The 27,423-nt window shown below is 37.7% G+C and overlaps 1 protein-coding gene across 1 annotated transcript; it reads right to left on the reverse strand.

The window, feature by feature from the left end:
- Positions 1–4,343: 4,343 nt before the first annotated feature.
- On the reverse strand, positions 4,344–26,214 carry LOC112923890 (sterile alpha motif domain-containing protein 9-like). The gene is made up of 2 exons (XM_026003764.2): positions 25,328–26,214; positions 4,344–9,429 (listed from the first exon to the last, which is right to left on the reverse strand). Exon 2 carries the CDS (start codon positions 9,407–9,409, stop codon positions 4,649–4,651), a length of 4,761 nt encoding a protein of 1,586 aa, XP_025859549.1. The 5' UTR covers positions 9,410–9,429; positions 25,328–26,214; the 3' UTR covers positions 4,344–4,648.
- Positions 26,215–27,423: the final 1,209 nt, after the last annotated feature.

Below are 27,423 nucleotides of genomic sequence, written 5' to 3' on the forward strand. Positions count from 1 at the left end.
AGATGAGTATTGGAAAAGAAGTAAACAATACAGTGTGAGAACACTCAGGTTGTATGATTAGGGGGAAGGGCTTCAATTAGAGTGTGATTGGGTAAGCTTCTTTAAAGAAAGACTGACACAGAGTGACAAAGATGGCTAGTATTTAAATTCAAGAAGGCCAAGGGTGTCTGGGTGGCTTGGTTGATTAAGCATCCAGCTCTTGGTTTCAGCTCAGGTCATTATCTCAAGGTTGTGAGACCAAGTCTTGTGTTGGGCTCTGTGCTAGGCATGGAGTCTGCTTGAGATTCTCTGCCTCTCCCCCTCCTTCTCCCTCCCTACCCTCAAGCATGTGTGTGCACACACATGCCTTCTGTAAAGGAAAAACAAAGGGAAAAAAATAATGCAAACTTGGTAAAACGTACTCATCTTAGATCAATTAAACATCACTCATTTAGTGATTCATAAAAATAAATGGCCTTTTGTGACTAGATAAACAAAATGTCATATATCTACACAATGTAATTTTATTTGACTCTAAAAAGAAACAAAGTAATGACACATGACACGACATGGACGAAACTTGAAAACGCAAAGTGGAAGAAGCCATTCACATACTCAAAGAATAACTTACTCCATTTATATGAAATGTCCAGAATAGGCAAATCCATAGAGACAGAGAAGTTAAGTGGTTGTCAATTGCTGGGGGAGGGGTGGATGGTGATTGCTACTGAGTACAGGGTTTCTTTGGGAGTGATGAGAATGATCTAAAATTGGTTGTGCTGATGGTTGCACGATGAGAATATACTAAAAACCATTGGATTGTATACTTTAAATAGAATTTTGTGGTATGTGAATTATCTTAATAAAATTGTTTAAATTTGCCTCCTAATAAGAGTGTACTATGTGCCAGACATATGACTTATGCTATCCAATTTAATCCTCATCAGATGCTTGCAGACAAAGTTGATTTTTCTCACCTTACAAAGGAGGAAACCAGGAAACAAAATAAATGAGCAAAGGAAAAAGAGAGAGAAAGAGAGAAAGAGAGAGGCAAACCAAGAAACAGACTCTTAACTATAGAGAACAAACTGATGGTGATCAGAGGGGAGGTGAGTGGGGGGGATGGGGGGAAATAGGGGATGGGGATTAACAGAATACTCATCATTATGAAAAAATATATAAAATAAAATGATAAAACAAAATAACACTCATGAAAAATAAAGACACTGCAAATAAGAAAAGTGAAGGGATGTGAAACAACTTTCCAAGGCCAAGGGTGCCTGGGTGGCTCAGGCAATTAAGCATCCAGCTATTGGTTTGAGAAACAGGTATCTTCCAGAGGAACAGAAAGTTACCCTTGTTTAATTGTATATGGAAAGCACAAATGACTTAGTTTTATTCACTTCAAGTTTGAATTAAGTTATAAGTATTGGGTTAGTTTAACAATAATTGTTATTTTCTTTACTTTTCATTTTACTTATTGGTCATTTGTATTACATGTAGAATTATAGTTATAAAAGAAATATAAGCACACCTGTAGAAAAAATTATAACCTGAAATCTTTACAAAATTTTCATAAGACCCTAGCAAAGTAAACTTGGAAGTTGGCATATTGAGATTAAAAATAGCAGATAACTTGATTTAGACAAACCACAAATTCATAGCAAAAATAGATATAAACCTAGGGATTGAAACATAGTTTCTAAGTTTATAACTCAGAATTTCGATTACCTTGTTTACAATTCTGCTTCATGTAGGGGCACTTGGGTGGCTCAGTCAGTTGAGTGGCTAACTCTTGATTTCATCCTGGGGTCCTGGGGTTGAGCCCCCATGTCAGTTTCATGCTCAGCAGGGAGTCTGCTTGAGGATTTTCTCTCTCTCCCTCTCCCTTCACCCCTGTCCCCTCTGACGCTCTCTCTCAAAAATAAATGGATAAACCTTCAAAAGAAAATTCTGCTTCACTTTAATTAAATATATCTGTATCAACTAAAAAAAATAAAAGAACACATGAGAAAACAGGTTCTGACTCACTTGTATACACTAACTTGAGGAATGACTGGCACTGCGAGGCTTGCAATGAAAGCCTGTCTACTTTCTAAATGTGAGCTTCTCATGTTGGCTGTCCTGGAACATCACTGGATGTCTTGCTATCATCCTTCCAAGTGATAGACCAAATGGGGCAATGACTTGTTGCACTGCTATTAGTGGTGAGTTAGTTTACCTAAGTGGGTAGGGTTAGTGATTTATGAACTATCTGGAATCCTGAACAGGCAGATGACATGAGGAAACATGCAGCATCACAAGCTGATAAGTACTCAATCCAACAATATTTTGTTTTTCTCAGTTTTCCCTGATGGCAACTTAGAAAAAAGAGAAAAAAAAGGAGGATGTTTGAAGAGAAGAATACGCTAAAAATTATTGTTTTTGTTTTTTCAGGAGACTTCCCTGAGCAAAAGTTGGATTCCAATATATTTGAAACATAAGTGGCAGATGTGGGATAAGCTGGAATTTAAGGCTAGTATAAATTTTCATGACTTTCTATAGGTAGGACTCAAATTCACCTTTGAAGGAAGACTAGGTATTTATTTTGGGAAAGGCATTTTAATGACCTCTTTGATTCTAGAAGAGTAAAGCAAAGTATCTGTTCTGAAATTGGGAGTTAAACTTCTCTACAAAATAGTGTCAAACTGTCTCCTTGTGGGTGCATGACATCTTTGCATATTATAGTTTTTTTCAGAAAAAACATAATTCTTTCCAGGGACCTCAGAGGGTTGATAGCCTAATCTCTAAGTCAATGTCTCATGTTTAGAGGTTGTCTCATGTAGGAAATCTAAGCAAAGGCCACCCTACGACATGGCTGTTGAAAGGGGATTGAGTACAGAGAAGCCCTCTAAAAAATCTTGTAGAGAAGCTGGGCCTGTGAACTAGGAGGTTATTTATGGATAACAGGGATATTTAATAATTTTTCCTCTCCTATTATAACTTTTTTCTTTTATGTCAAGCCATTGGTTAAGTCTTGCTAAATGTTGTAGTTCAGTCTTAGCTGAGTTGTGAAGGTTAAGGGTTGGGCCTGTGTCCAAGGCAGTGTGGCCACCTGGGACAGACTATTACCAGATGGACAGGTGAGCTGTGGAAGAGGGAGACAGCAGTGTGGAGCAAGATTAGCAGCAGATGTGGCTTCTAGCAACAGAGACATGCTCATGGACCACGTGAGCATTCCCCAAAGAGTCATAGAAATACTCGTGAAAAGAACCCTGATAGAGAATAGACATCTTGATGACAAGAGAAAGTGGGTTTGAAACCTGGACTATCGGGATGCCTGGATGGCTCATTGGTTGAGCCTCTGCCTTCCGCTCAGGGCGTGATCCTGGAGTTCCGGGCTTGAGTCCCGCATCAGGCTCCCTGCATGGAGCCTACTTCTCCCTCTGCCTGTGTCTCTGCCTCTCTCTCTCTCTCTCTCTCTCTCTCTGTCTATCATGAATAAATAAAATCTTATAAAAAAAAGAAACCTGGGCTATCTAAGTTACTTATAATGAGATATGAAGAAGTAGATAAATAAACATGTATTTGTGAAGTATTTGATATAATCTATGTTAGCATGTATTTCACTTTATAGGCAATGGTTATCTCTTAAAATCCAAGCACTGGAGTGCTGTTTGAGGCTGTTCTAGCTAGTTCAAGTCTAGTGCCAAGCTTCTGGGATGGCATTCCTGGCACTGGAAAGTTGGGAACGCATACTGCTACGAGGAAGTCATCTAATAAGGCAGAGGGTATCAGGGTCAGGGAATACTTTCTGGTAGAGCCTATTCAAACTAAGTTGTGTTGAACAAAACAGAATAGCCATATGGAAAGCATTGGATGAAAATAAGGGAATAGTTGACAGAATAGCATGCATGTAGCACAGGTTGAGAATTGAAAAAGAGAAAAGATGGCAGTGGAAAACAGAAGACGGGGAGATGGGCTATAAAGAACAGGTGGAGATAAGACCATGTTGACAGGAAGCAAGAATGGCCAAAGAAATGGATTTATATGTAATGTAAATGGGAGGAAGAGGGCAGAGGGATTTCAAGCTTGTGACTACTTTATTTTCTGTTCTCTTCTCCTCCTGGAGCAAGTTGTGAGAAGGGCAAGGAGTAAAAGGAATTGCATGTGTATATGTATAGGTGGAGGGGTGGATGGAGGATGAGAACAGAATGTTTACCTTCCATACATTTTTGTTGATACCAGGTTGAAGTAAGTGGCACACTGGTGCAGCTCCCTTGGTCTGATTTCCAAAAACTGAGGAGGGGCTTTTCTCCACATTCATCTTATTTAAATCTCTGCTTTCATGGTAAAGAAATAATTCAGAATATTCATAAGAGCAATAGAATGAAAACAGATTTTATTGACCTAGATAACCAGTTATGATGTGACCGGTGGATACCAAATGAACATGTTAGCCTGAAAATGCATATTTAAAACATAAAACAGTCAACTCTACTTTGTGCCAAACTCTGTGTGTAGATACATTTCATGCCCTCAAAAAGCCTTATGATTCATTTAGGGAGACAGAAGCAAAATCTGTGTTTTACAGGTAAGCAAGTAATGTTATCAAAATGCCATGGGAATACAGAGAGGGAATAAAATCATAGCAAGATATGAATAAACGTATTTGAATTAATATAGCTTCTTAAATTATTTCTATCTCATATGCTTGAGGGCCTTCCATGGAAAATCCTAGGTAGAAGGACACTCTTTCTATGTTGCCACCACTCCTGAGGGGACCCGAATAAACAGGTATCACTGGTATTTTAACTTTTTTCTCTGTTCCATATTCCATAGAGACCAGCTTGCCTTCAGCCTGACCAGTTAGACGACACAGGAGGTCTTTGACTTTTTTTTTGCACACATCTGCACTCTGTGAGAGGGAACTTGTATTTTGTGGTCTATTGAAGTATTGCTCTATCTCAGCCTTGCAAACAAGACTATGGAGCCCCTTCTGCTTCCCCAGATAAAAAAGTGTGCTTGCCTGCTTAGACCTGCACATGCTCCTATATTGTCTCTTGAAGGTTCTGTTTAAGGATGAAACATACTTTTCCATGAATTTGGAATCTTCATCTAGTTCTTGATTTTGTGGCCAGAATAGAAGGCAGGCTAAAAAGTAAGGGTTTGGATATTGATGACTTGGTCCTATGGATAGTAACACTTCTCGGAGCTGTTTTTTTAGTATGGGAAGTGGTTGAATGAACTTAGAATGGGGTTTTAGACAATTAAGAATAATATTGGCTAAAATGAAATTTTGTTTCTCCTTTGTCATTTGCTTTTTTGGGTTTTGCTGCAACAGGAAATTATATTTGGTCACTATATTTTCCATGTTGGTTGCAGCCTCTCTGTGATTTGGGTTAAGATATTCCAGGAGTCCAGAAAACCTATCTGCTTTCAAAGCTTCTAGAGCTTTCCTGCAATTCTCCTCTTGGAGTAACTGGCTCTCTTTGCTGTGCAGTGGACCCGAATCCAAATGGCAGAAAAGTTCCACATATTTCTTGAAACAACGGGTAATTTTCTTGCTTAATGTGATTTCTCCTGTTTCTTTTTGGGTGTTCTTCATTTTCAAAATAACAAGGTAATCATCAAAAAAGTCAAAGCACCTTTTCAAATCTGATTGTAAATTTTCTAAGTAGGATGTGAACTTGTTAAGAGCCAAATAATATTCACATTTTGGATTTGTGGGAATCATTCCCTTTCCTGATAAAAATTCTACCATAGCTTTTTTAGATAATTCATTTTGTTTGAGGAAACAGGGTGTGAGCTGGAGAATCTGAATAGCATAGAGACCAACTTCTATTTCACCAAAAAAGCCAGCTGTGTTGTATGTGTCATATTTTCTTTGCAACGTTTGTTTTGCCCAGGTCTCTGCCCAGGTTTCATAGCCTTTCCGCTCAGTTTGTTCTTGGGATTTTTTGAAAGCTTTTGAGGCATTTTCAGCAGCTTCCAAGAGGCATATTAGATCATTAACTGTAATATCTGTGGAGTTTTTATTTTCATCCAACCACCATTTGATTTGACTTTTGTAGACTTGACCAAGTGTATCTGAAATATAGGAATTTTTAGGTGCTTTCTTTTTGGCCTGGTTTGCCCATTCCAGAGCAGTGCCAAAATTCTTCTCTTTAATGTAAAAATATCTTGCTAAGGCCTGACAAATGAACGCATTTTGTGGGAATCGAGTAGCCCCAGCTATCAAGACCTTTTCAATGTCTTCGTTCTGTAAAGCTTCAATTAATGGGGCAAACAAAGTGTCTGTTTCATCTCCATATTCCCTGCGCTGTCTCGTAAGCAGAAGAGTTTGCACATCATGTTGAAATTTTTCTCTTCCTATTCCAGAAACATAGAATAAATTCTCATTTAAGATCTTCAATGCAATTTGGCACTTGTTCAAGTTATAGCTTTCTTCCAGTTCTTTCAGACAGGAAATGGCAATCAAAGGATGAATGATGCGCACACCTGTGTATCTCCCATATTCTGTGACTTCTGTGTTTATCAGAAGTGTAGAATAGGCTCCCATCTTGTCCTCTAGGCTTTCGGGTTCCCAGGGCATACTGGTGTATATGATTCCCAAAAATATTTCACACTGTGATACTGAAATTGTAGACTCAGTGACATAAGAGTTGAGTAGAGCCAGGAAAGAAATGAGTTGTCCTTCCTTGCTGTCAACATTCTGTCCTTTTAGGATATTCCTGACTACCTTTTCTATATACATTTTATTAAAACTGCTTTTCATGATCATGAAGGAATAAAAGTTTTCACAGTTCTTGTGTTGCTTTTCAATTTCTTCCAGTTTGGCCTCAAAAGCTCTTTGTTCCTTGGAAGAGAGTTGGTAGGTTAGTGCAACACTGTCTGCTAATTTTGCAGTTTCATCAGGATTCTGGGATCTCATGCAGTTTAAGATAATTACCAGTGTTTTTTCATATCTCAAACCCTTCTCTCCCAAAATGGAATCGATGGCATTCTGTAGCACGTAAACATTTTCCTGGTCTTCAAAATCATCCACAAGGAGAAGTACCGGAAAGTAATCTTCATGGCTGGTGGCTTTATAGGTAATCAATTTGGTCACTTGTTCTACAATTTCTTCGAAATTAGTTGTTTTGTTTTTTAACACAGCACATCTAAAGTTTTTCTTTAGGTCCCAGAGAACATTCATGGCCAATGTAGTACCTCCACAGCCTGGATGGTGATAAAGATTGATGATTTTTGCAAATTCTGGCTTAGGAGACTCTGCCCAGCACTTTATCAGAACTTTAAGCTTTTCATAACTATCCCTTTTGACAAAAGCTGAAGAATAGTTTTCAGAAGAAAAATAGAAGTTCCACCAGGATACTTTGCCACCTCGATAAAAGTGTTCCTCTTTTAATTTCTTAAATTCTTGGAATTTAGATTTATCTTTCTCTATGTCTGTGTCTTTACATTCATTTTCACAGAGGATTTCCAGTGCAGTCAAGATATCCTCTTCCTTTTTCTCTAAGATAATCGAAGAAAATCCATGGGAGGGCAAAAATCTTCTTAGAGACTGAGTCACTGGTTTTAGTTTAAGGATAGTACTGTTTATCAGTTCTAAATTTAAAGTGGAAATACTGTGGTTTGTTAATTCATCTGCTATTGTCAGTCTGGTTTGTAGCAGATCTTTCCATCGTTGATAAATATGTGAGTTTACACAGATACACAGTATATTTTCCATTCCTTTGAGAGCTTGGTAGAAAGCACAGAAAGTTTCTATGAGGGGATCTCCTGGGCTTTCCACTGGAGAGAGCAATAGAAACACAACCAAAAATTTCCCTCTTGTCATTATATTTTCATCTGTGAGAAATAAAATCAGCTTCCTGACTTCAGAAGCTCTTTCTCTGTGCCATAAATGTGGTTCTAGAGGCTTATAGCTCTCATTTTTCAAGTCTGACCTGCCATTGCAGAAGATCCAGCTGGTCTGCTGGTAAAGATTCAAACTAGAAATTTTCTCCCTTATGTTGTTTGTCTTTTCTTCAAACTGATTTGGAAAGTGAAGGTTTGCTATTCGGCTTTTTTTGTAAGCTTTGACCACCCCCTTGCTTACAGATTCAGGATCAAACTCCAGCACAGCAAACAATTCCATTTCCTTTAGAAAATCTAAGTTCTTTGTTTGATTTGGATGGCATTTATTTGTCACAAGAATGTACCATTTGTAGTAGGAATTATCCAGTGAGTCTCGGTTGCCTATGAGGAGTTTAACCAACTTTTGTCCTTCACTCTCCTTCCTATCTGCCTTCATCTCATATTCTTCTTCAGCCTCTTTTCTAGATGCTACTACTGACTTTAGATTTTGTAAAAATGCTTTAAAAGTTAATTCTCGTTGCTTGACATTGGCCAGGATATCCTTAGTGCTGGGCCCATCTCTCACAAACAGTGAAAGATCTTGGTTTGGTTTCCATGTTTCACTTTTAAAATTTTGCATTCTAATTAAGAAATACTTTTTTTCACACACAGAATGTTTTGGAATAACATCTACTTCAATGACAAATCTGTCAGACAGTGTATTGTTCTGCAGTAGGACTTCCACAAACCTTGGCTCCCGAATGCACTTCTTGACTTCATTGATCTCGCTTTCTTCAAAATATTGTCTGATCATTATATTGAAGTGGTCAATGAAGGCATCCTTATGGGCGACTTTCACACCAACAATTTGTCCGTGAGGTCTGTTCTTGACTCCAAAATGGATAGTGCCATTGGTGCGAGAATTCATACAAGCTGATGCAAATCGGAAGACTTCATTGCTAAATTTCATTTTAATGTCCTTTTCTGTGGCTGCTTCTGTATTTGTGAGGGCTTTGAACTCATGTATTGGGTCTATGAGATTGAGTGGGCCAGTTTCAGGTTGTAGAACACTATTTTCTATGTAACAATGGCTGTTACAGAACTGATCAAAAGGATATGGCATACAAGTCAACTGTTTAGTTTCTAGCTTATCCTCATTTTGGTCTTCAGCGGTCGCTCCCTCATTTAATGGATCTTCTTTCATAAGAATTGATTCTTGCTCTTTTGTATCTCTGGCCTCTCTGAGATCATGATCAATATTGGATAACACTGATTTTTCCTCTTCCTTTTTCATCTGTTGTGGCTTTTTTGGGTGTTCTTTTTTGGAGGGTTTTGTATGATCTAATTGTCCAGAATCCTGATTGTTACTTTCAGAGGAACTGTTATTCAATTTGTTATATCTACGTTTTATCAAAAGTGCTGAACCCCGTGGTAGCCCCATTTCTCTAAGGTCCTTCTCAGTTAATTCCTGCAGGACTAATCCAGTTACCTCTTCACTGAGCAGAATCTGCCCATATTTTTCATCAATCTTAAGGTCTTTGGTCACCCATTGTTTCACATGCTCTTTGGTCCAGTCATCGACCACTTCAGGTAGATTTACTTCCTCATTCATTTCCGCTTGCAGTTTTCTTCCTTGGAAAAAGTAATACAATAAGTATTTTAGTATTATACTTTATCATTGAAATCACATAGCCACTTATGTAGTTTGATATAAACAACATATATAAAATACTGTTCAAGGCTGACTCTTAAAATTACTTGATATTTTAAAAAATTTTTATAGAACTTATACATTACAAAAAAACAATCTAATTAAAAATGGGCAGAAGACATGACTAGACATTTTTCCAAAGAAGACATACAGATGGCCAACAGACACATGAAAATATGCTCGTCATCACTCATTATCAGGAAATGTAAATCAAAACTACAATGAGAAATAAAATGAAGATAGCAGCAGAGTAGGAGGACCCTAGGTTTGTCACATCCCACAAACACAATTGGATAATATCAAATTATCCTAAATACTCCAGAAATCAACCTAAAACACCAGAATACACATTTTTTTTTTCAAATGCACACAACATTCTCCAGGATAAATCTCCTATTAGGTCATAAAACAGGCCTCAACAAATACAAAAAGATTGGAATCATACCATATTCCTTTTCTGACCATAACACTATGAAGCTAGAAGCCAAAAAAAATTGGAAAGATCACAAAAACATGGAGGTTAAACAACATGCTACTAAACAATGAATGTGTTAACCAAGAAATCAAAGAAGAAATTAAAAAGTACATAGCAAAAAATGAAAATAAAAACACAACCCTCCAAAACCTTCTAGATGCAGCAAAAGTAGTCCTAGGAGGGAAGTATACAGCAATACAGGCTTACCTTAAAAAGCAAGAATAATCTCAAATAAACAATCTAACTTTACACCTAAAAGAGCTAGAAAGAGAACAACAAACAAAGCCTAAAAGCCAACAGAAGGAAGGACATAATAAAGATTAGAGCTGCAATAAACGATACAGAAACTAAAAACACAGTAGAATAGATCAATGAAACCAGGAGCTGGTTCTTTGAAAAAAAAAAAACTAATAAAATTAATGAATAAAATAAACATTTAGCCAGACTTATCAAAAAGAAAACAGAAAGGACCCAAATCATTTACCATGATCAAATGAGATTTATTGACCTGGGTTCAATATTTGCAAATCAATCAGCATGATACGTCACATTAATGAAAGAATAAATAACTGGGGTACCTGTGTCACTCAGTTGGTTAAGTGTCTGACTTTTAATCTTGGCTTAGGTCATGATCTCAGGGTTGTGAGATCCAGCCCCACATAGGGCTCTGAGTTGGGTATGGAGCCTGGCTTAAGACTCTCTCCCTCTGTCCCTCTCCTCCCCCCAAAAGCAAAGAATGTCTACGTACCATATGATCATTTCAATAGATGCAAAAAAATAAATAAATAAAAGCATTTGACAAGGTACAACATTCATTCATGATAGAAACTCTCAACAAAGTAAGTTTAGAGGGAAGCTACCCCTCAATATAATAAAGGCCATATATGAAAAACCCACAACTAACATCATCTTCAATGCAGAAAAACTGAGAGCTTTTATAACATGGTCAAGAACAATGGGGGGATATCCACTCTCACCACTATTATTTAACATATACTGAAAGTCCTAACCCCAGCAATCAGACAACACAAAGAAATAAAAGGGATTCAAATCTGTAAGAAAGCAATAAGACTTTCACTATCTGCAGATGACATGATATTCTCTATAGAAAACCTGAAAAATTTCACCAAAAAACCCCTGCTAGAATAAATGAATTCAGTAGAGTTGCAGGATACAAAATCAATATACAGAAATTTGTTGCATTTTTATACAGCATAATGAAGCAGCAGAAAGAGAAAGTAAGGAACTAATCCCATTTACAACTAAAACAATAAGATACATAGGAATAAACCTAACCAAAGAGGTGAAAAATCTGTTACTCTGAAAAGAATAAAATGCTAATGAAAGAAACCAAAGGTGATACAAAGAAATGGAAAGACATTCCATGCTCATGGATTGGAAAAACAAAGATTGTTAAAATGTTGACACTACCCAAAGCAATCTACACATTTAATGCAATCCCTATCAAAATACCAACAGCATTTTTCACAGAACTGGAATAAATGATCCTAAAATTTGTATGGAACCACAAAAGACCCCCAATAGTCAAAGAAACCTTGTAAAAGAAAAACAAAGTTGGAGGCATCACAATTCTGGACTTCAATTATATTACAAAACTGTAGTGATCAGTATAGTATGGTACTGTCACAAAAATAGACACACAGATCAATGGAACAGAATAGAAAACCCAGAAATGAACCCACAACTATATAGTCAGTTAATCTCCAAAAAAGCAGGAAAGAATATCCAGTGGGAAAAGTCTCTTAAACAAATGGTGCTGGGAGAATTGGATAGCCACATGTAAAAGAATGAAATTGGGTCACATTCTTACCAAACAAAAATAAATTCAAAATGGATTAAAGACCTAAATATGAGACCTGAAACCACAAAAATCCTTCAGGAGAACACAGACTGTAACCTCCTTGACATCAGCTGTGGCCACTTCTTTCTAGATATGTCTCCTCAGGCAAAGGAAACAAAAGTAAAAATAAACTATTGGGACTTTATCAAAATAAAAAGCTTTCACACAGTGAAGGAAACAATCAACAAAACTAAAAGACAACCTACTGAATGGGAGAAGATATTTTCAAATGACATATCAGATAAAGGGTTAGTATACAAAACACAGAAAAAACTTACAGAGCTGAACACCCAAAAAATGAATAATCCAGTTAAAAACAGGCGAAGACATGAATAGACATTTTTCCAAAGAAGACATCCAGATGGCCAACAGACATATGAAACAATGCTCAACAGCATTGATCATCAGGAAATACAAATCAAAGCTACAGTGAGATATCCCCTCACACCTGTCAGAATGGTTAAAATCAACAACGTAAGAAACAACAGGTGTTGGTGAGGCTGTGGAGAACGGGGAACTCTTTTGCAGTGTTGGTAGGGATGCAAACTGGTGTAGACACTCTGGAAAACATATGGAGGTTCCACAAAAAGTTAAAAATGGAAATACCCTGGGATCCCTGGGTGGCTCAGTAGTTCGGCTTGAGGCATGATCCTGGAGTCCCAGGATCCAGTCCCTCATTGGGCTTCCTGAATGGAACCTGCTTCTCCTTCTGCCTGTGTCTCTGCCTCTCTCTGTGTCTCTCATGAATAAATAAATAAAATCTTAAAAATATTAGAAATACCCTATAATGCAGCAATTGCATTACTAGGTATTTACCAAAAGAATACAAAAATACTAATTCAAAGGGATATATGCATCCTAATATTTATAACAACATTATCTATAATAGCCAAGCTATTGAAACAGCCCAAGTATACATTGACTGATGAATGGATAAAATAAGTGGTGTATACATACATATGTATATATACATACACACACACATATATATATGGTGTTCTCTTAACATTTCTGAAAATTAATTTTGACTTAATATGTTCTCCATGTTAAAAAAGAACATTTCAGATAAGACTAAAATCTCTTTTTATCATATCTGTGATCCCAATCTCTTTCCCCTACCTATAGGAATGCTATTCTCAATTTGGTAATGTTCTTATATATATAATATATATATTTATATATATAAAATGAAATATAGCTGCCATCAAAGAGATTGAAATCTTGCCATATGCAACAACATGGATAGAGCTAGAGAGTATTATGTTAAGTGAAACAAGTTAGTCAGAGAAAGACAAGTACCATATGATTTCATTCATATATGGAATTTGAGAAAGAAAACAAATGAGCAAAGAGGGAGGAAAAAGAGAGAGAAAGGCAAATCAAGAAACAGATTCTTAATTTTAGAGAAAAAAAATTGATGGTTACCAGAGAGGAGGTGAGTGAGGGGATGGGTGAAATAGGTGATGGGGATTAAGGAGTGCACTTGTTGTGATGAGAACCAGGTGATGTATGGAAGTGTTAAATTACTATATTGTATACCTGAAACTAAGATAACAGTGTACAGTAACTGGAATTAAAATAAAAACTTTAAAAAACCAATGAGATATCATGTCACACCTCTCAGAATGGCTAAACTCAGCAATACAGGAAACAACAGGTGTTGGTGAGGATATGGAGAAAGGGGAACCCTCTTATAATGTTAGTGGGAATGCAAACTGCTGCAGCCACTGTAGAAAACAGTAAGGAGTTTCCTCAAAAAATTAAAAATAGAATTACTATATGATCTAGTAATCCCACTACTGGGTATTTATCCAAAGAATATGAAAATACTAATTTGAAAAGATATATGCACCCCAATGTTTATTGCAGTATTATTAATAACAAATTATGGAAGCAACCCAAGTGTCCATTGATAGATGAATGGATAAAGATGTGATATATATAAAATGGAATATTATTCAGTCACAAAAAATAATGAGACCTTGCCATTTGCAACAAGATGGATAAATCTAGAAGGTATAATGCTAAGTGATATAAATCAAAGAAAAACAAATACCATATGATTTCACTCATGTGGAATTAAAGAAAAAAAAAACAAAAGAACAAAGGGAAAAAGAGACAAACCAAATAACAGACTCTTAACTATAGAAAATTCATGGTTACTAGAGGGGAGGTGGGTGGGGATGGGTGAAATAGGTGGTGAGGATTAAGAGTACAATGATCATTATGAGCACTGAGTGATGTACAAAATTGTTGAATCACTATATTGTACACCTGAAACTAATATAATACTCTGTTAAGTATGCTGGAATTAAAATTATACTGTAATTAAATTAAAATTTATTTATTTTTAATTTTTTTTTATTTATTTATGATAGTCACAGAGAGAGAGAGAGACAGAGACACAGGCAGAGGGAGAAGCAGGCTCCATGCACCGGGAGCCCGACGTGGGATTCGATCCCGGGTCTCCAGGATCGCGCCCTGGGCCAAAGGCAGGCGCCAAACCGCTGCGCCACCCAGGGATCCCTTAAATTAAAATTTAAAGACAAACAATTTCAGCCTAAATTATTTATGTGAGACTAATGAAGTTACATATTTTGCTGAATTGCAAGAACTCAATATCCCGGAACACCCTAGAGCAGGGATTCTCAACTTTGGCTGAGCATTAGAATCACCTGGGGCTTCACATTCTGAGATTCTAATTGGTTGAGGGAATGGGAGTGGAGTTCAAGCATTAGTGTTTTTAAAAAATTTGTCAGTGTCATTCTGTTGTGCAGATGAGTTTGAGAGCAGTTCTCAAAATGTAATCTCTAGATCAGCAGCTCTTGGGAGCTTGGTAGAAATGTCAGGTCCCAGCCCAGACGTAGTGAATCAGAATTTAAAAGGGAAAATAAAGTGACTTCTTGCTGGCAATGTGAAATGGTGCAGCCACTCTGGAAAACTGTGTGGAGGTTCCTCAAAGAGTTAAAAGTAGAACTGCCCTATGACCCAGCAATTGCACTGTTGGGGATTTACCCCAAAGATACAGATGAAATGAAACGCCGGGACACCTGCACCCCAATGTTTCTAGCAGCAATGTCCACAATAGCCAAACTGTGGAAGGAGCCTCGGTGTCCATCAAAAGATGAATGGATGAAGAAGATGTGGTCTATGTATACAATGGAATATTACTCAGCCATTAGAAACGACAAATACCCACCATTTGCTTCAACTTGGATGGAACTGGAGGGTATTATGCTGAGTGAAATAAGTCAGAGAAGGACAAACATTATATGGTCTCATTCATTTGGGGAATATAAATAATAGTGAAAGGGAATATAAGGGAAGGGAGAAGAAATGTGTGGGAAGTATCAGAAAGGGCGACAGAACATAAAGACTCCTAACTCTGGGAAATGAACTAGGGGTGGTGGAAGGGGAGGAGGGCAAGGGGTGGGGGTGAATGGGTGACGGGCACTGAGGGGGGCACTTGATGGGATGAGCACTGGGTGTTATTCTGTATGTTGGCAAATTGAACACCAATAAGAAATAAATTTATTATAAAAAAAAGGGAAAACAAGAAAGTGAAAATATTATACGGGTAAGTGGATTAAAAGCATTATCAAACAAAACAAAAATATTAAACTATAAAGAGAAAATACAAACATTTTAAAAGATTTGCAATTTTTTGAATGAAAGATTTAAAGATCCTAGGTTTTTATTTACCAAGTCACAAAGTCTAGCCACATTGTGAATTTGACCCATCTGTGTTTGGGGTTTCTTGTAAAAACTTTTCCAGAAGATCTTCTTGAGGTTATATGTGAAGAATGAGCTAAACGGAGGCCTTAGCCGATAACCTTATGACCAGCTAGAGTAAAAATGCATACTAGTCATTCATGGTGTGAAGATCATAAGCACACTAGAATAATTTACCCTGTCTGTAGGCAACCGCTGGGCATAGCAGCTTCTGCTTGCTTGCATAAAACTCTTCCTGGTGCCTTAGAGTCCTGAATCCTCTTAGTCACTCTGGCTTCATTCTAAAGACACACTTAGTCCTGAGCCAATTAGCGAACTATGAGCAACTGGCACAATGAACGTCATAAACGTATTTCAGATAATCAATTCCATTCACTTATAGTGTAGACGGAAGAGATCTTAGAATTAGCATACATATCACAACCAGAGATAAATATCATTTGTTTATTCACTCGACAAATATTTATTGAGCACCTATAAGGCATCAGGCTCAAGAAAACTAGTGGTGACCAAAAGGTATGTGAAGTTCTTTCATAGTATTTAGAGTTCAATAGAGAAATTTTTAAAAAGAAAGAACCATACACTGAAACATACGAAACAGTTTATCATGACAAATTGTGATAGTGCTTTGTGTAAGACACAATAAGGGGCAAAGGACTGGGATCTGTGAGGAGAGGAGTATCACTAGGAGGAAAGGGGGACACTGGGCAGGTGAAGTGAAAGCAGAGCTCTGGAGTAGGGTAGGAGCAAGTCAGGGGAACAGAGTGAAGGGAGTAAGGAATAGTCTGCCTTGTGGGATTTCCAAAGGCCTATCTAGTGGGTCCAAGAAGGTGGGTATGGTGATGCTCTGCAGTGGGCTGTCTGAGCTTCTGTACCCACAGCCAGATGCTGGGCCTGCCAAAGAGAATTCCTGGGCAGAGGGAGTTACTGACCAGGGAATGACTGACTAGAAAATCCTGGATTTTGAACCCGGGAACCTGCAGGCTCATCCCTGATCCTCCCGTCTTCTCTGCAGAATCCTTAAGTGTCATCACAGATAAGAACTAAGGGAGCGTTTCTACCTTACCTGTTTATAAGCACTATATGGAGCTGATAGTATAAGCAGTTATTAATAAGTATATTCCTGGGACGCCTGGGTGGCTCAGTGGTTGGGCGTCTGCCTTCTGCTCAGGGCGTGGTCCTGGGGACACTAGATGGAGTCCCACATCGGGCTCCCCTCAAGGAGCCTGCTTCTCCCTTTGCCTGCGTCTCTGCCTCTCTCTGTGTATCTCTCATGAATAAAATAAAATCTTTAAATAAATAAAATAAAATCTCTCTCTCTGTGTATCTCTCATGAATAAAATAAAATCTTTAAATCTCATGAATAAAATAAAATCTTTAAATCTTTCCTGTTGAACCGGGACCCCAATGCAGGGCTCAATTCCAGGACCTCAGGATTATGACCTGAGCCAAAGACAGACACTTAACTCACTGAACCACGTGGGTTCCCCTAATGAAAGGTTTTTTGAAGTCACTTTGGAGAAAAGGCTGAATAAAAAGTGACTAGTATATTATTTTTAAATTTAGTCTTAAAATGTCTCATACTTTAAGAATTTGCTGAATACTTGCTTTTTATATATTTTAATGTATTTTGACCCCTTTTTTATTGGCTGCCGAAGGGAAGAGGCACTCATGCCCTCAGACACTATTCTCATCACAATTTTTGGTGGCTCCATAGATACCTAGATGATCCTTCACTACATTGGCCTTTCTCCCTCTTGACTGCCTCTCATCCAATGATCTTGACCTCCCCCCAATTCCATTCTTATGGTCACACCATTGACCTTTGCACAACTGTCATGGATTGAACTGTGACCAACACCCCAAATTCATGTGTTTGTGATAGGTAAAATGGGGTCATTTATGTCAAGGGGTTTTAAAATAGAGCCAAGAGGCCATTAAGGTAGATGGGCCTTTTGCATGTCCTCACTGTGGAATCATGAGCTTTTAAATTGGGTCAATAGAAAATATTTTAAGGACTCAGTCCTAACATTTAAATTTGCTGCTTGCTAGGAAGAGGTTTTACTTAGTGATATCCTTAGCAATCAAGTCTATTCAATCAAGATTAGCTTTCTACCACCAATACCAATAAAAAAATTCTTTGTAAGCAATATACATAGGCATTTTCTTTTGCCTGAAAAACCCCTGACTTTTGCTTAGTGGGACACTATTTGGGTTGCTACCCAAATCTGTGTACTGAAAATTGCAATTCTTTGATTACAAATAAACACTCTTGCTTAATTATTGCCTCCTGACAAGTTTAGGTTGATGTGACAAAGTCCTAGCCCCAGTACCTTGGAGTGTGACCTTTTTGGACATAGAGTCATTGCAAATGTTAACATGAAAAAGCCGTTAAAGTGGGCCCTAATTCAATATCTTTATAGGAAGGGGAAATTTAGACACTGAGGCACACACAGTGAGAATGCTACATGCAGAAGGCAGAAATTGGGGTGATCTATAAACCAAGGAATGCCAGAGATTCCCAGAAAATCACCAGAAGCTAAGGGAGAGTCAGGGAATTCATTCTCTTTCACAGCCCACAGAAGGAACCGACCCCACCAACATCTTGATCTTGAAGACTCCCAGCCTCCAGAACTGTGAGACAGCAGATTTCTGTGGTTTGAGGCAGGCAGTTTGTGATACTTTGTTATAGCAGCCCCAGTAAACTAACAGAATCACCAATGGCTACAGGCCTTTCAACATCTCAGGTTCAAATATCTCCCTCTCCCCAAGATCTCCTGCCCTTTAGACTCGCTACCCTTATTTATTTTTTTAAAAAAGATTTTATTTATTTATTTATTTATTTGAGAAGGAGAGAGAGAGACAGAGAGAAAGACAGAGAGACAGAGACAGAGAGAGAGAGAAACAGAAAGGAGGGGCAGCGGGAGAGGGAGAGAATCTCAAGCAGAGTCCCTGCCAAAAAACAAGAGTTGGACACTTAACCACTGAGCCATCCAGGAACCCCTAGACTCATTACCTTTAGTGCTCAAACTCTAGTATTTCTTTAATACCAAGACCTACAACTCACCGGTTTGAGAGATTCTATTACTTCCTCACTCCTGGCCCCATACCCTCACATCTCCTCACTATCTCTCCCTCATAACTAGCTTGATTTTTTTTTGTTCATTCAATATAATAATATGTTTTCTCCTCCTTCCTCTTGTACTCTGCCTATGTCAGCTCAGTGGGACATGGCTGGACAATGACCCTCCAGAACTTGATTGGTCTCACTTTAAAGTCATGACCACTGTCCTCCAGTGGGCTGTTAATGCTCTGAGTTACCATGCTGTTTCCCTGATGTATTTACTCTCTCACTGTCCTAAATGGCTCTTGCACACATTCTCCTCTCTCATCAAATCTCCAACATCTCCTCACCATTGTCTCTGTCCACTGTAACCCTGCAATAAGAATATTGCAACTGGGAAACTGAAGCAATCAGAAGAAAGCTTCCCTGAGCTCTTAAAACCATATTTACCACCTTCCTGGTTCTGGACTTTTCTTCTGTTACTAGGTCCATACATTCTATTTTAGTCTCTGTTCTCTGAATGGACTTTCCAAACCTCTTGCTCTGGAGAGGAGATCTGCACATCTCTGGACATCTCCTCCGGAGATGCTCTCATCAGACTTGCTTTGTCCAGGTCTGTGACACTATCTTCTCTTAGAGTCCTTTCTCACCTTTTCCTCTGGTCACCCCAAAGGAAAAGCTGTAGATTTTCTTTCCTGATTTAGCCAGTGATAATGGCAGTTCCATTAGACTCCAGCACTCTCCAAGAAGCAGCATATGAAGAATTTCCTGCTTATCAGCTACTACATGCCCAGAGACACATGTGTGTATATGTATGTCTAATGTGGGGAAGGTGGAAGGACTCATCCTTGTTATATCTCCCAGAGACACTGCATCCCCCTCATTTTCTTCTTTATTGTTTGAATTGTGTCAGGAACCACAGGAAGATGGGAGCATTCTTCTGAATTTGGAATAGCATTAAATCTGTATTTTTTATCTCTACTTTATCTCACAGGTTCCCGCATTGCTCAAAGATGAAGACTTTTTATAACATCAAAAAATTTCTCACTGCTCACTGCTGTGGTGGGAGCTGAGAAGATACATAATGATCTGAATTTACTATATATTTGGCAACACTTTCACATGAATTTTGCATTCTGTCAATAATACCAGCATCTTATATAGTCTATGAAACATATTTGGTTGGAGCCATGTATTTAATTCAAGGTGACCATGACATGTGCAAAAACATTTTTCTAATGCTTTGGTATATCTCTGTGGCCCAGTGTTTTCAACCTTGTTTTGGGTGATGATTTGTTAATTTTTATATAGAACTTTAATGTATTTCACTGTTCTGAGGCTTACAAAGTCCTTTTATGAACATTTGATTAGATTTACATCTGGAGTGTTGGCATATTTTTTAAACATGAGGGACATTTAAGTTTGGCAAGAAGCTGCATAGTGTAAATAAAGGGGGAAGGGGCCATGACCAGGGAAACAATTTCTTGATGAAATGTGTCTCCTTTTAGCCAACCTGTTTTTATTGTATAGGAGCATGACATTAGAACCAGTGTTGTCTTGGTTGGTGTTTGCTTTTGTTTTGATTTTTCAAAAGTAAAGCACATGAAACCTCTATGTCTAAAATGGATAAGGGTGTTGCTCTATTTGGAGCTGGGGAGAAGACTTCTACCTTAACTCCTTTATTCTGTTGTGGAAAATTTTTGAAACCTGGAATTCTCCTTATGAGTATTTGATTTCAGGACCCATTCCTTAAGGACTTTTATCTCCTCTCTTTGGGGCTGATCAAGAAGGATCAAACTACCTGCTTTTAGGGCAAGCATTGGTGCTCACTCCCATCTCCAGGAAGCTGGGCCTCCACGCTCCACAGATATCTTTACCTCTTGGAAAGAATGCTCACAATCAGAGACCAGCCAGCCTATGCCTTGTTGTAATGTTCTTCAGAACTGAAACTGCCAAGCAAGGTAGTTACATTTTCTGAAAATGCATGTTACAATGATATATTTCTTCCCATAGACTTTGTACAAACTAGTTGTGAAGGAAAGCCTTAAAGAAAATGATTGATCTTTAACTTTTGATATCATCTTGAGTTCAATAGGACAGAGTTTGGCATAGCTGCACATGGTTGCAATTTTCTAAACAGGTTCGTATGTTTCAAGTCCTGATCTCTGATCTACATTCTATTTAGGTCTTTCTAGCCTCATCTCCAGAGTCTTCTACCTCTAGAAACACTCTGCACCATACTCGCTAGAAGGTGTCTTTTTTTACTTTTAAAGATTTATTTATTCATTTTAGAGAGGGGGGGAGGCAGAGGGACAGAGAGGGGAGAGAAACAGACTCCCTGCTGAACTCAGAGCTTGACTCCGCATGATGACCCCAACCCCGAGATCACAACCTGAGCTGAAATCAAGAGTCAGATGCCCAACTGACTGAGCCACCCATGTGCTACTGGAAAATTTATTTTTAAAGAATTTTGCAGTCAGTGAAAATTACATCTAGTGATATACATATGTGAAAACAGCAAAATTTCTCCTTTCTTTTAGAATTGATTCATTAGAAAATAGCTCATGTACACTTGAAAATATATTCACTTTCAAAGCTCTGCTTTAGTTTTTAGAATTAGTTTTTAAAGAAAGCTGATGAAGCAGATATCTTTAATGATTAGAAACTTACAGGACTTTTCTGAAAACTTCCTTTTTTTTTTTTTGAAAACTTCCTTTTTATATCAACAACTTGAAATAAATCTTTATGAGGTTCTTTGGTCTCAATCTGTTAGATTAGTTGCCTTTTCTTAAAAATTTGCAAGTCAGGCAGCCCTGGTGGCTCAGCGGTTTAGCGCCTGCCTTCAGCCCAGGGGCCTGATCCTGGAGACCCGGGATCGAGTCCCACATCAGGCTCCCTGCATGAAGCCTGCTTCTCCTTCTGCCTGTGTCTCTGCCTCTCTCTCTCTCTCTCTCTCTCTCTCTCTCTCTCTCCGCCCCCCCTCTGGCTTTCATGAATAAATACATTTAAAAAATCTAAAAAAAAAATTTGCAAGTCATGTCCAGGAAATCACCTATGTATGAGGAAGTAGAGGTATAGGCAGAACAGATCTGTTCCTTTTCCAGTTTTGCCTTTTGTTGAGAATCTGTTACATCAAAAAAAATGATATCAGAGAAAATTAAAATTCAGTTGATTGGACTGCTGCTTAGAAAGTGTTCGTGAGACAGATCCCCTTGCAAGTTTCTATTTGGTTTTTTTTTTTTTTTTTGTATTTTTTTTATTGGAGTTCGATTTGCCAACATATCCAAGTTTCTACTGTGAAAAATTTCAAACATATAGAAGATTTGAAAGAGTAATGAAAAGAACATCCTCCACAGAGATGGTGTCTCTTCCTGTATTTAAATACTTTTATAAATTAGATAAACATCCAAAAATATGTTGCAGGCATTTTATCTCCTCCCACATTCCACATTTGATGTGAAACAAATCCTGTAGGTGGTCTCTTCAAACCACATCCCATATCTGATCACCGACTACTACCTCCACCACTATTAACCTGTGCAAGCCCCCACCTCTCTTCTGGATGACACTTATTTCCTTCTTGCTATTATTGATCCTGCTGGGGACTTCTTCAAAATAGCAGCAAGACTCACCCTGTGCAAATGTAAATAACACGCCAGTATTCTGTTCAATCCCTCCAGTGGCTTTCCATTTTCCATTTGACTCAGAGTGAAAGCCCAGTTCCTTATTATAAACTATAAGGCCTCACATGACCTGACACTCTGCTACCCCTCAGATATGACATCTTATTTTCATTTCCCTTTCTAAATCTGGTCTAGCCCCCTTGTTGTTTCTTGCAGGCAGAACCTGCTTCTACTTCTGGCCTTGTGCTCAGTTGGTCTCCCAGGGAGATCCCTAGGTACCTGCAGGGCTCCCTCCCTCCCTTCTCTCAGGCCTATCATCTCCTGTCTTCTCATTGAGGCATGCTTGTTCAGGCTGCAGAAAACTTCATTCCATCTCCAGTATTTCTGATCCCTCTCCTGGTTATATATATATATATATATATATATATATATATATATATAATTTATCACAATAAAATAATCTGTATACTCCCATATACTCCTACTCATTTATCTTGTTTCTTTTTCTGTCTCCACCCATTATTCTATTTCATGAAGACAAAGATTTTGTACATTTTGTTCACTATTTTATAGTGCCTAGCACAGAGTAAGCTTCTTAACAAAAATTTGTTGAATGAATAACATTGTCTCATGGTAGGTTAAAATAATGAATTTTTGAAAGCTCTTGAGTTAGCAATGTCTTGTGAGTCAAAGGACCAAAGGCCTTTGCTCATTTCACTAGGGCAATTATTCCTCTTGGCTTGAATCCCAGACAGAAATCTAAAAATATGTTTACTGTGTCGCTCATTAGGGCAGAACTAACTCTAGCTCCAATCATCTGGTCACAAAGAAGGGAAAGGAAATTTGTCAAAGGAAAGAAAACTTAATAAGTATGTTTTCTGCTCCCAGTCCTTCTAGGTAACTCAGTTTCATAACATCCTGTATCATTTCTGCTATGTCACTTACAGCTCCCCAAATAAGGTAATTTCTCATACTGGCCTAAGGCATCTCTTCTGGGTCCTTCATGTTGGGGCTCCTCCATACCTCTGCTGCTCTCATTTGCTACCTGTGCTCTGGAGAGCTGATCTCCTGAGGAGGGTCTTACCCTCTTCCACAGACATGGTCTTCAGATCTGCTGCAATACCTTCTCTTAGCCAGAGTCCTCTTTTAGTAATTGAATTATCTACCCCACTCTCTGGATATCCTAAATACTGAGAAGACAGACTCCAGATTTTCTCTTTTGTTTTAGACGGTGAGTATCACAATTCCAATAAGGCCTAATATTCCACAATTAAAAAAATTTTTTTAGTAAGCTCTATACCCAACATGGGGCTCCAACTCATGACCCCAAGATCAAGAGTCAAATGCTTTTCTGACTGAGCCAGCCAGGAGCCTTTTTAAAATTCTTTTGAAAATTTATTTTCTTTTTTCAAGGCTCAACATTCTAGAAATGAAGCAGCACATCAGGAATTTCCTTCTGCAGTATGTCCCTTTTTCTTACAGCTTTTAGGTCTATACACACCCAGTGACTCACTGTGAGGGGGAATTTTGTGCCACCTAGTAGATGACCGCTTCCTCTCACTTCTTTTTGTTCAGATTCTGACAATAGATACCAGGGAGACAGAAGCCCTCTTCTCAGATAAGGTCTACAGACATTTATTCCCCAAATATGGAGTCTTCTTTGGTGTAATGGAAAAATCAGCAATACATTGTCTTAAAATGATATATTAAACTCTTTAATAATATTCTTGAACTTATTATAATGTCACAGGTTTCTCAACCCCCTTCTTCTCTCATGAAAGCAATTGTAAACATATGATGATTTGAACCTATCATATTCAATAATACATTTTTTTTTAAGATTTTACTTATTTATTCATCATAGACACACAGAGAGAGAAAGAGAGAGAGGCAGAGACACAGGCAGAGGGAGAAGCAGGCTCCATGCAGGGAACACGACATGGGACTTTATCCTGGGACTCCAGGGTCACACCCTGGGCCAAAGGCAGGCACTAAACCACTGAGCCACCCAGGGATCCCCACAATAATACTTTTAAAATAGTTTATACTCTATCAGTTATAAGAGCATCTGCATATATATGTTGTTGGAGCTAAGTAAAGATCAAAATGACTGGTGTGGACAAATTTTGAGACTGACTTGACATAATTCTTGGCTTCCTAGGGGCTCTCATCTTCCTGTTTTGAAACAATTATGAACACAAATCTTATCAGTAATAACGTTAATTACTGGTAAAGGAGCTATAGGATGCCATTCTCCAGCAACTACTCCAGTTTTCTCTCTTTAGGTATTGAACAAGAAGACCAAATCATCAGAGCCTTTAGGGTCAAGCTCTGGTGCCCACCCACCCTCGTCTCACAGGGTTCTCAGAGCATCCCAGATGCCTATGCCCTGAGGAGTTCTGTTCTGCAGGACTTGGGAGGAGAGATACTGTAGAACACTGATGCTAGTCTGGGAGGGCTACACATACCCCGCCTGCAGTTCTGACAAAATGAAACCACATACGAGCAAGTTAAGTTTCATTTCCTGAAGTTAAGTTTCTATTTCAGTTTTTAACCAGATTGCTCTAAAAAAAAGAATGTGAAGAGAATTCTTACAAAGAAAAATAACACTTTGGATGAAGAGTGTTATCTTTGATTAAAGGTAAAACTTCTAATGACATCTTAAGTTAAAAAAGACAGAATTTTACCTTATTGCTCATGACCACAGCTTCCTTTACAATCTTTAATGTTTACATTCCCGAACTTTGCATTGTTTCTCTGTTGCCTTTCCCACTGCCTTAATATGACCAGAAAACTTCTCACCACTCATTTAATGGTACATTTAATGGTACATTTCTTTTTATTTATTTTTTTTGGTACATTTCTTTTTAGAAGAGCATTTACAAAGTTAGCCTCAGTTAAATATGTCAATATGTATTTAATCCATTGATATTTCTAATTACTTTCAATAAATTTACAATCATTTATATATGAACACATGTATTTATATAAAAGTACAGCTAGAGTTTAGAAATAGCTATCCCACAGGCAGAAAATATAAAAGTTTAATGATGTAATAACTTACCAGGGTTTTTTGGAAAACTTCCTTCTTTTTATATCAGGAACTTGAAGCAGTTGATTTTAACCATCGTTTTCTCAATCCTTTCCTAATGGCCAGGAGACAAAAGATTGTAAGGTCCTTTTGAAAAACTAAGCAATAAGTTGTGGAGTTCTCTAGTCTCCTGAGACTCAGACTCCTCTGAGGGTGTGTAAAATCTACAGTGAAGAAGCAGAAGGAGGAAGTAGAAATGTAGAGAGTTTCAGTTTTGCTTAAGAGTGGTTTATTTGGATTTGGAAGGATGTGAAATATCAAAAAGTTAACATCACAGAAAATTATTAAAAAATTGAACCATTGCTTAGAAACTGTTCATCAGACAGAATTTTAAGTCATAAAAGTTATGAAATTGCAGTGAAAGAACACTTACAGAAAAAAATAAATACAGGGGAGAACATTAAAATCTCAATGTGATCTAAGTGCGTGTTATGGGATGAATTGTGTTCCTCCAAAATTTATACGTTGAAGTCCTAACAGAACAAGACTGTATTTGGAGAAGGGTCTTTAAAGAGATAGTTAAGTTAAAAGCAGGTTGCTAGAGTGGGCTCTAATCTAACATGTCTGGTGTCTTTGTAAGAAGAAATTAGGACACAAATACACAGAAACAGAAAAGACCATATGAACCATCTATAAGCCAAAGTGTTTCTCAAAGTTGTCATATCAGTTTATACTTCATTAGGTAGTAGGTTAAAAGTTTTCCTTATTCTTTTTTTTTATTTTAATGATTTTATTTATTTATTCATGACACACACACACACACACACAAACAGAGAGAGAGAGAGAGAGAGGCAGAGACACAGGCAGAGGGAGAAGCAGGCTCCATGCAGGGAGCCCGATGTGGGACTCAAGCCCGAGTCTCCAGGATCATACCCTGGGCCGAAGGTGGCGCTAAACCACTGAGCCCCACCGGGGCTGCCCCAGTTTTCCTTACTCTACATCCTTGCTAACTCTTGGTATTAAGACACTTTCTAATTTTTGTCATTCAAATCCATGTGATATCATATCTTGTTGTGGTTTTAATTTCCATTTCCTTCGTTGATAATGAAGTTGAAAATTTTTACAATGGTCCAAAAGTGATATGCATTCAGTTAAAGCCACACTTTCAATTTTGAAATTTTTTTCATTATGTTTAAGGCTGTTCATGTTTCCTCTTCTATGAAATTCTCATTCATTTCCTTTGCATATTTTTCTATCAGATTGTCATGTTTTTCTTATTTGTCTTAGGATGTTTTACTTATATCAATTCATACTAGAAAATTTACAGTGATTTTCCAGCTAAGACTTTATTAAAAATTGTAAGATGTTTACTGAAGCATTTTGGTAATACCAAATAAAAACTGGCAATAACCTAACTAGCCATAAATAGGAATTGGTAGTATAGCAAGTGGTACAACTGAACTATAGCCATTAAAAATAATTTTAATACATCTCTATTGAAATGTAATGATTTCCAGAATCCAAGGGAAATAATTCAGGAGAATAGAATCTATTGTATATTCCCAATCGTGTAAAAATTTTTTTTTGAAGAATGTAACAGTATATAAACATAGATTCTATATACACACATCTACGTATAAGCTGGTATATGCATAAACCCTTTTGAAAGTTAGCAGGAAGTTACATGGTTATATCTGAGGAAAGAGATTGGTACTTAAGGATAATAATAGACTTTTTTTTAATATAAATTATTTGGGAGAGAGAGAGAGCGCCCTCACATGAGCAGGGGGAGGAGCAGAGGGAAAGACAGAATTTCAAGCTAATTCCATGTTGAGCACAGAGCCCTATGCATGGCTAGATCTCATGACCCTGAGGTCATGACCTGAGCTGAAATCAAGAGTCAGAGGCCTAACTGACTGAGCCACCCAGGTGCCCTGAGATTTACTTTTATTTTTTTCTGTTCTGTTTTATTTTTTTTCCATGTCATGTATTACTTTTATTTATATTTTATTTATTTATGAAAAATTTAGACTTGTTAGAATGTATGATACAGATATACATGTGTGGAAAGAGGAAGAAGTCTTGATCATTTCTAAATTTTTAAATTTGAGAAACAGGTTGAATGGTGG

This window comes from Vulpes vulpes, chromosome 7 (genome assembly GCF_048418805.1).
Source record: "Vulpes vulpes isolate BD-2025 chromosome 7, VulVul3, whole genome shotgun sequence".
In the NCBI taxonomy this organism is placed as follows: Eukaryota; Metazoa; Chordata; class Mammalia; order Carnivora; family Canidae; genus Vulpes; species Vulpes vulpes.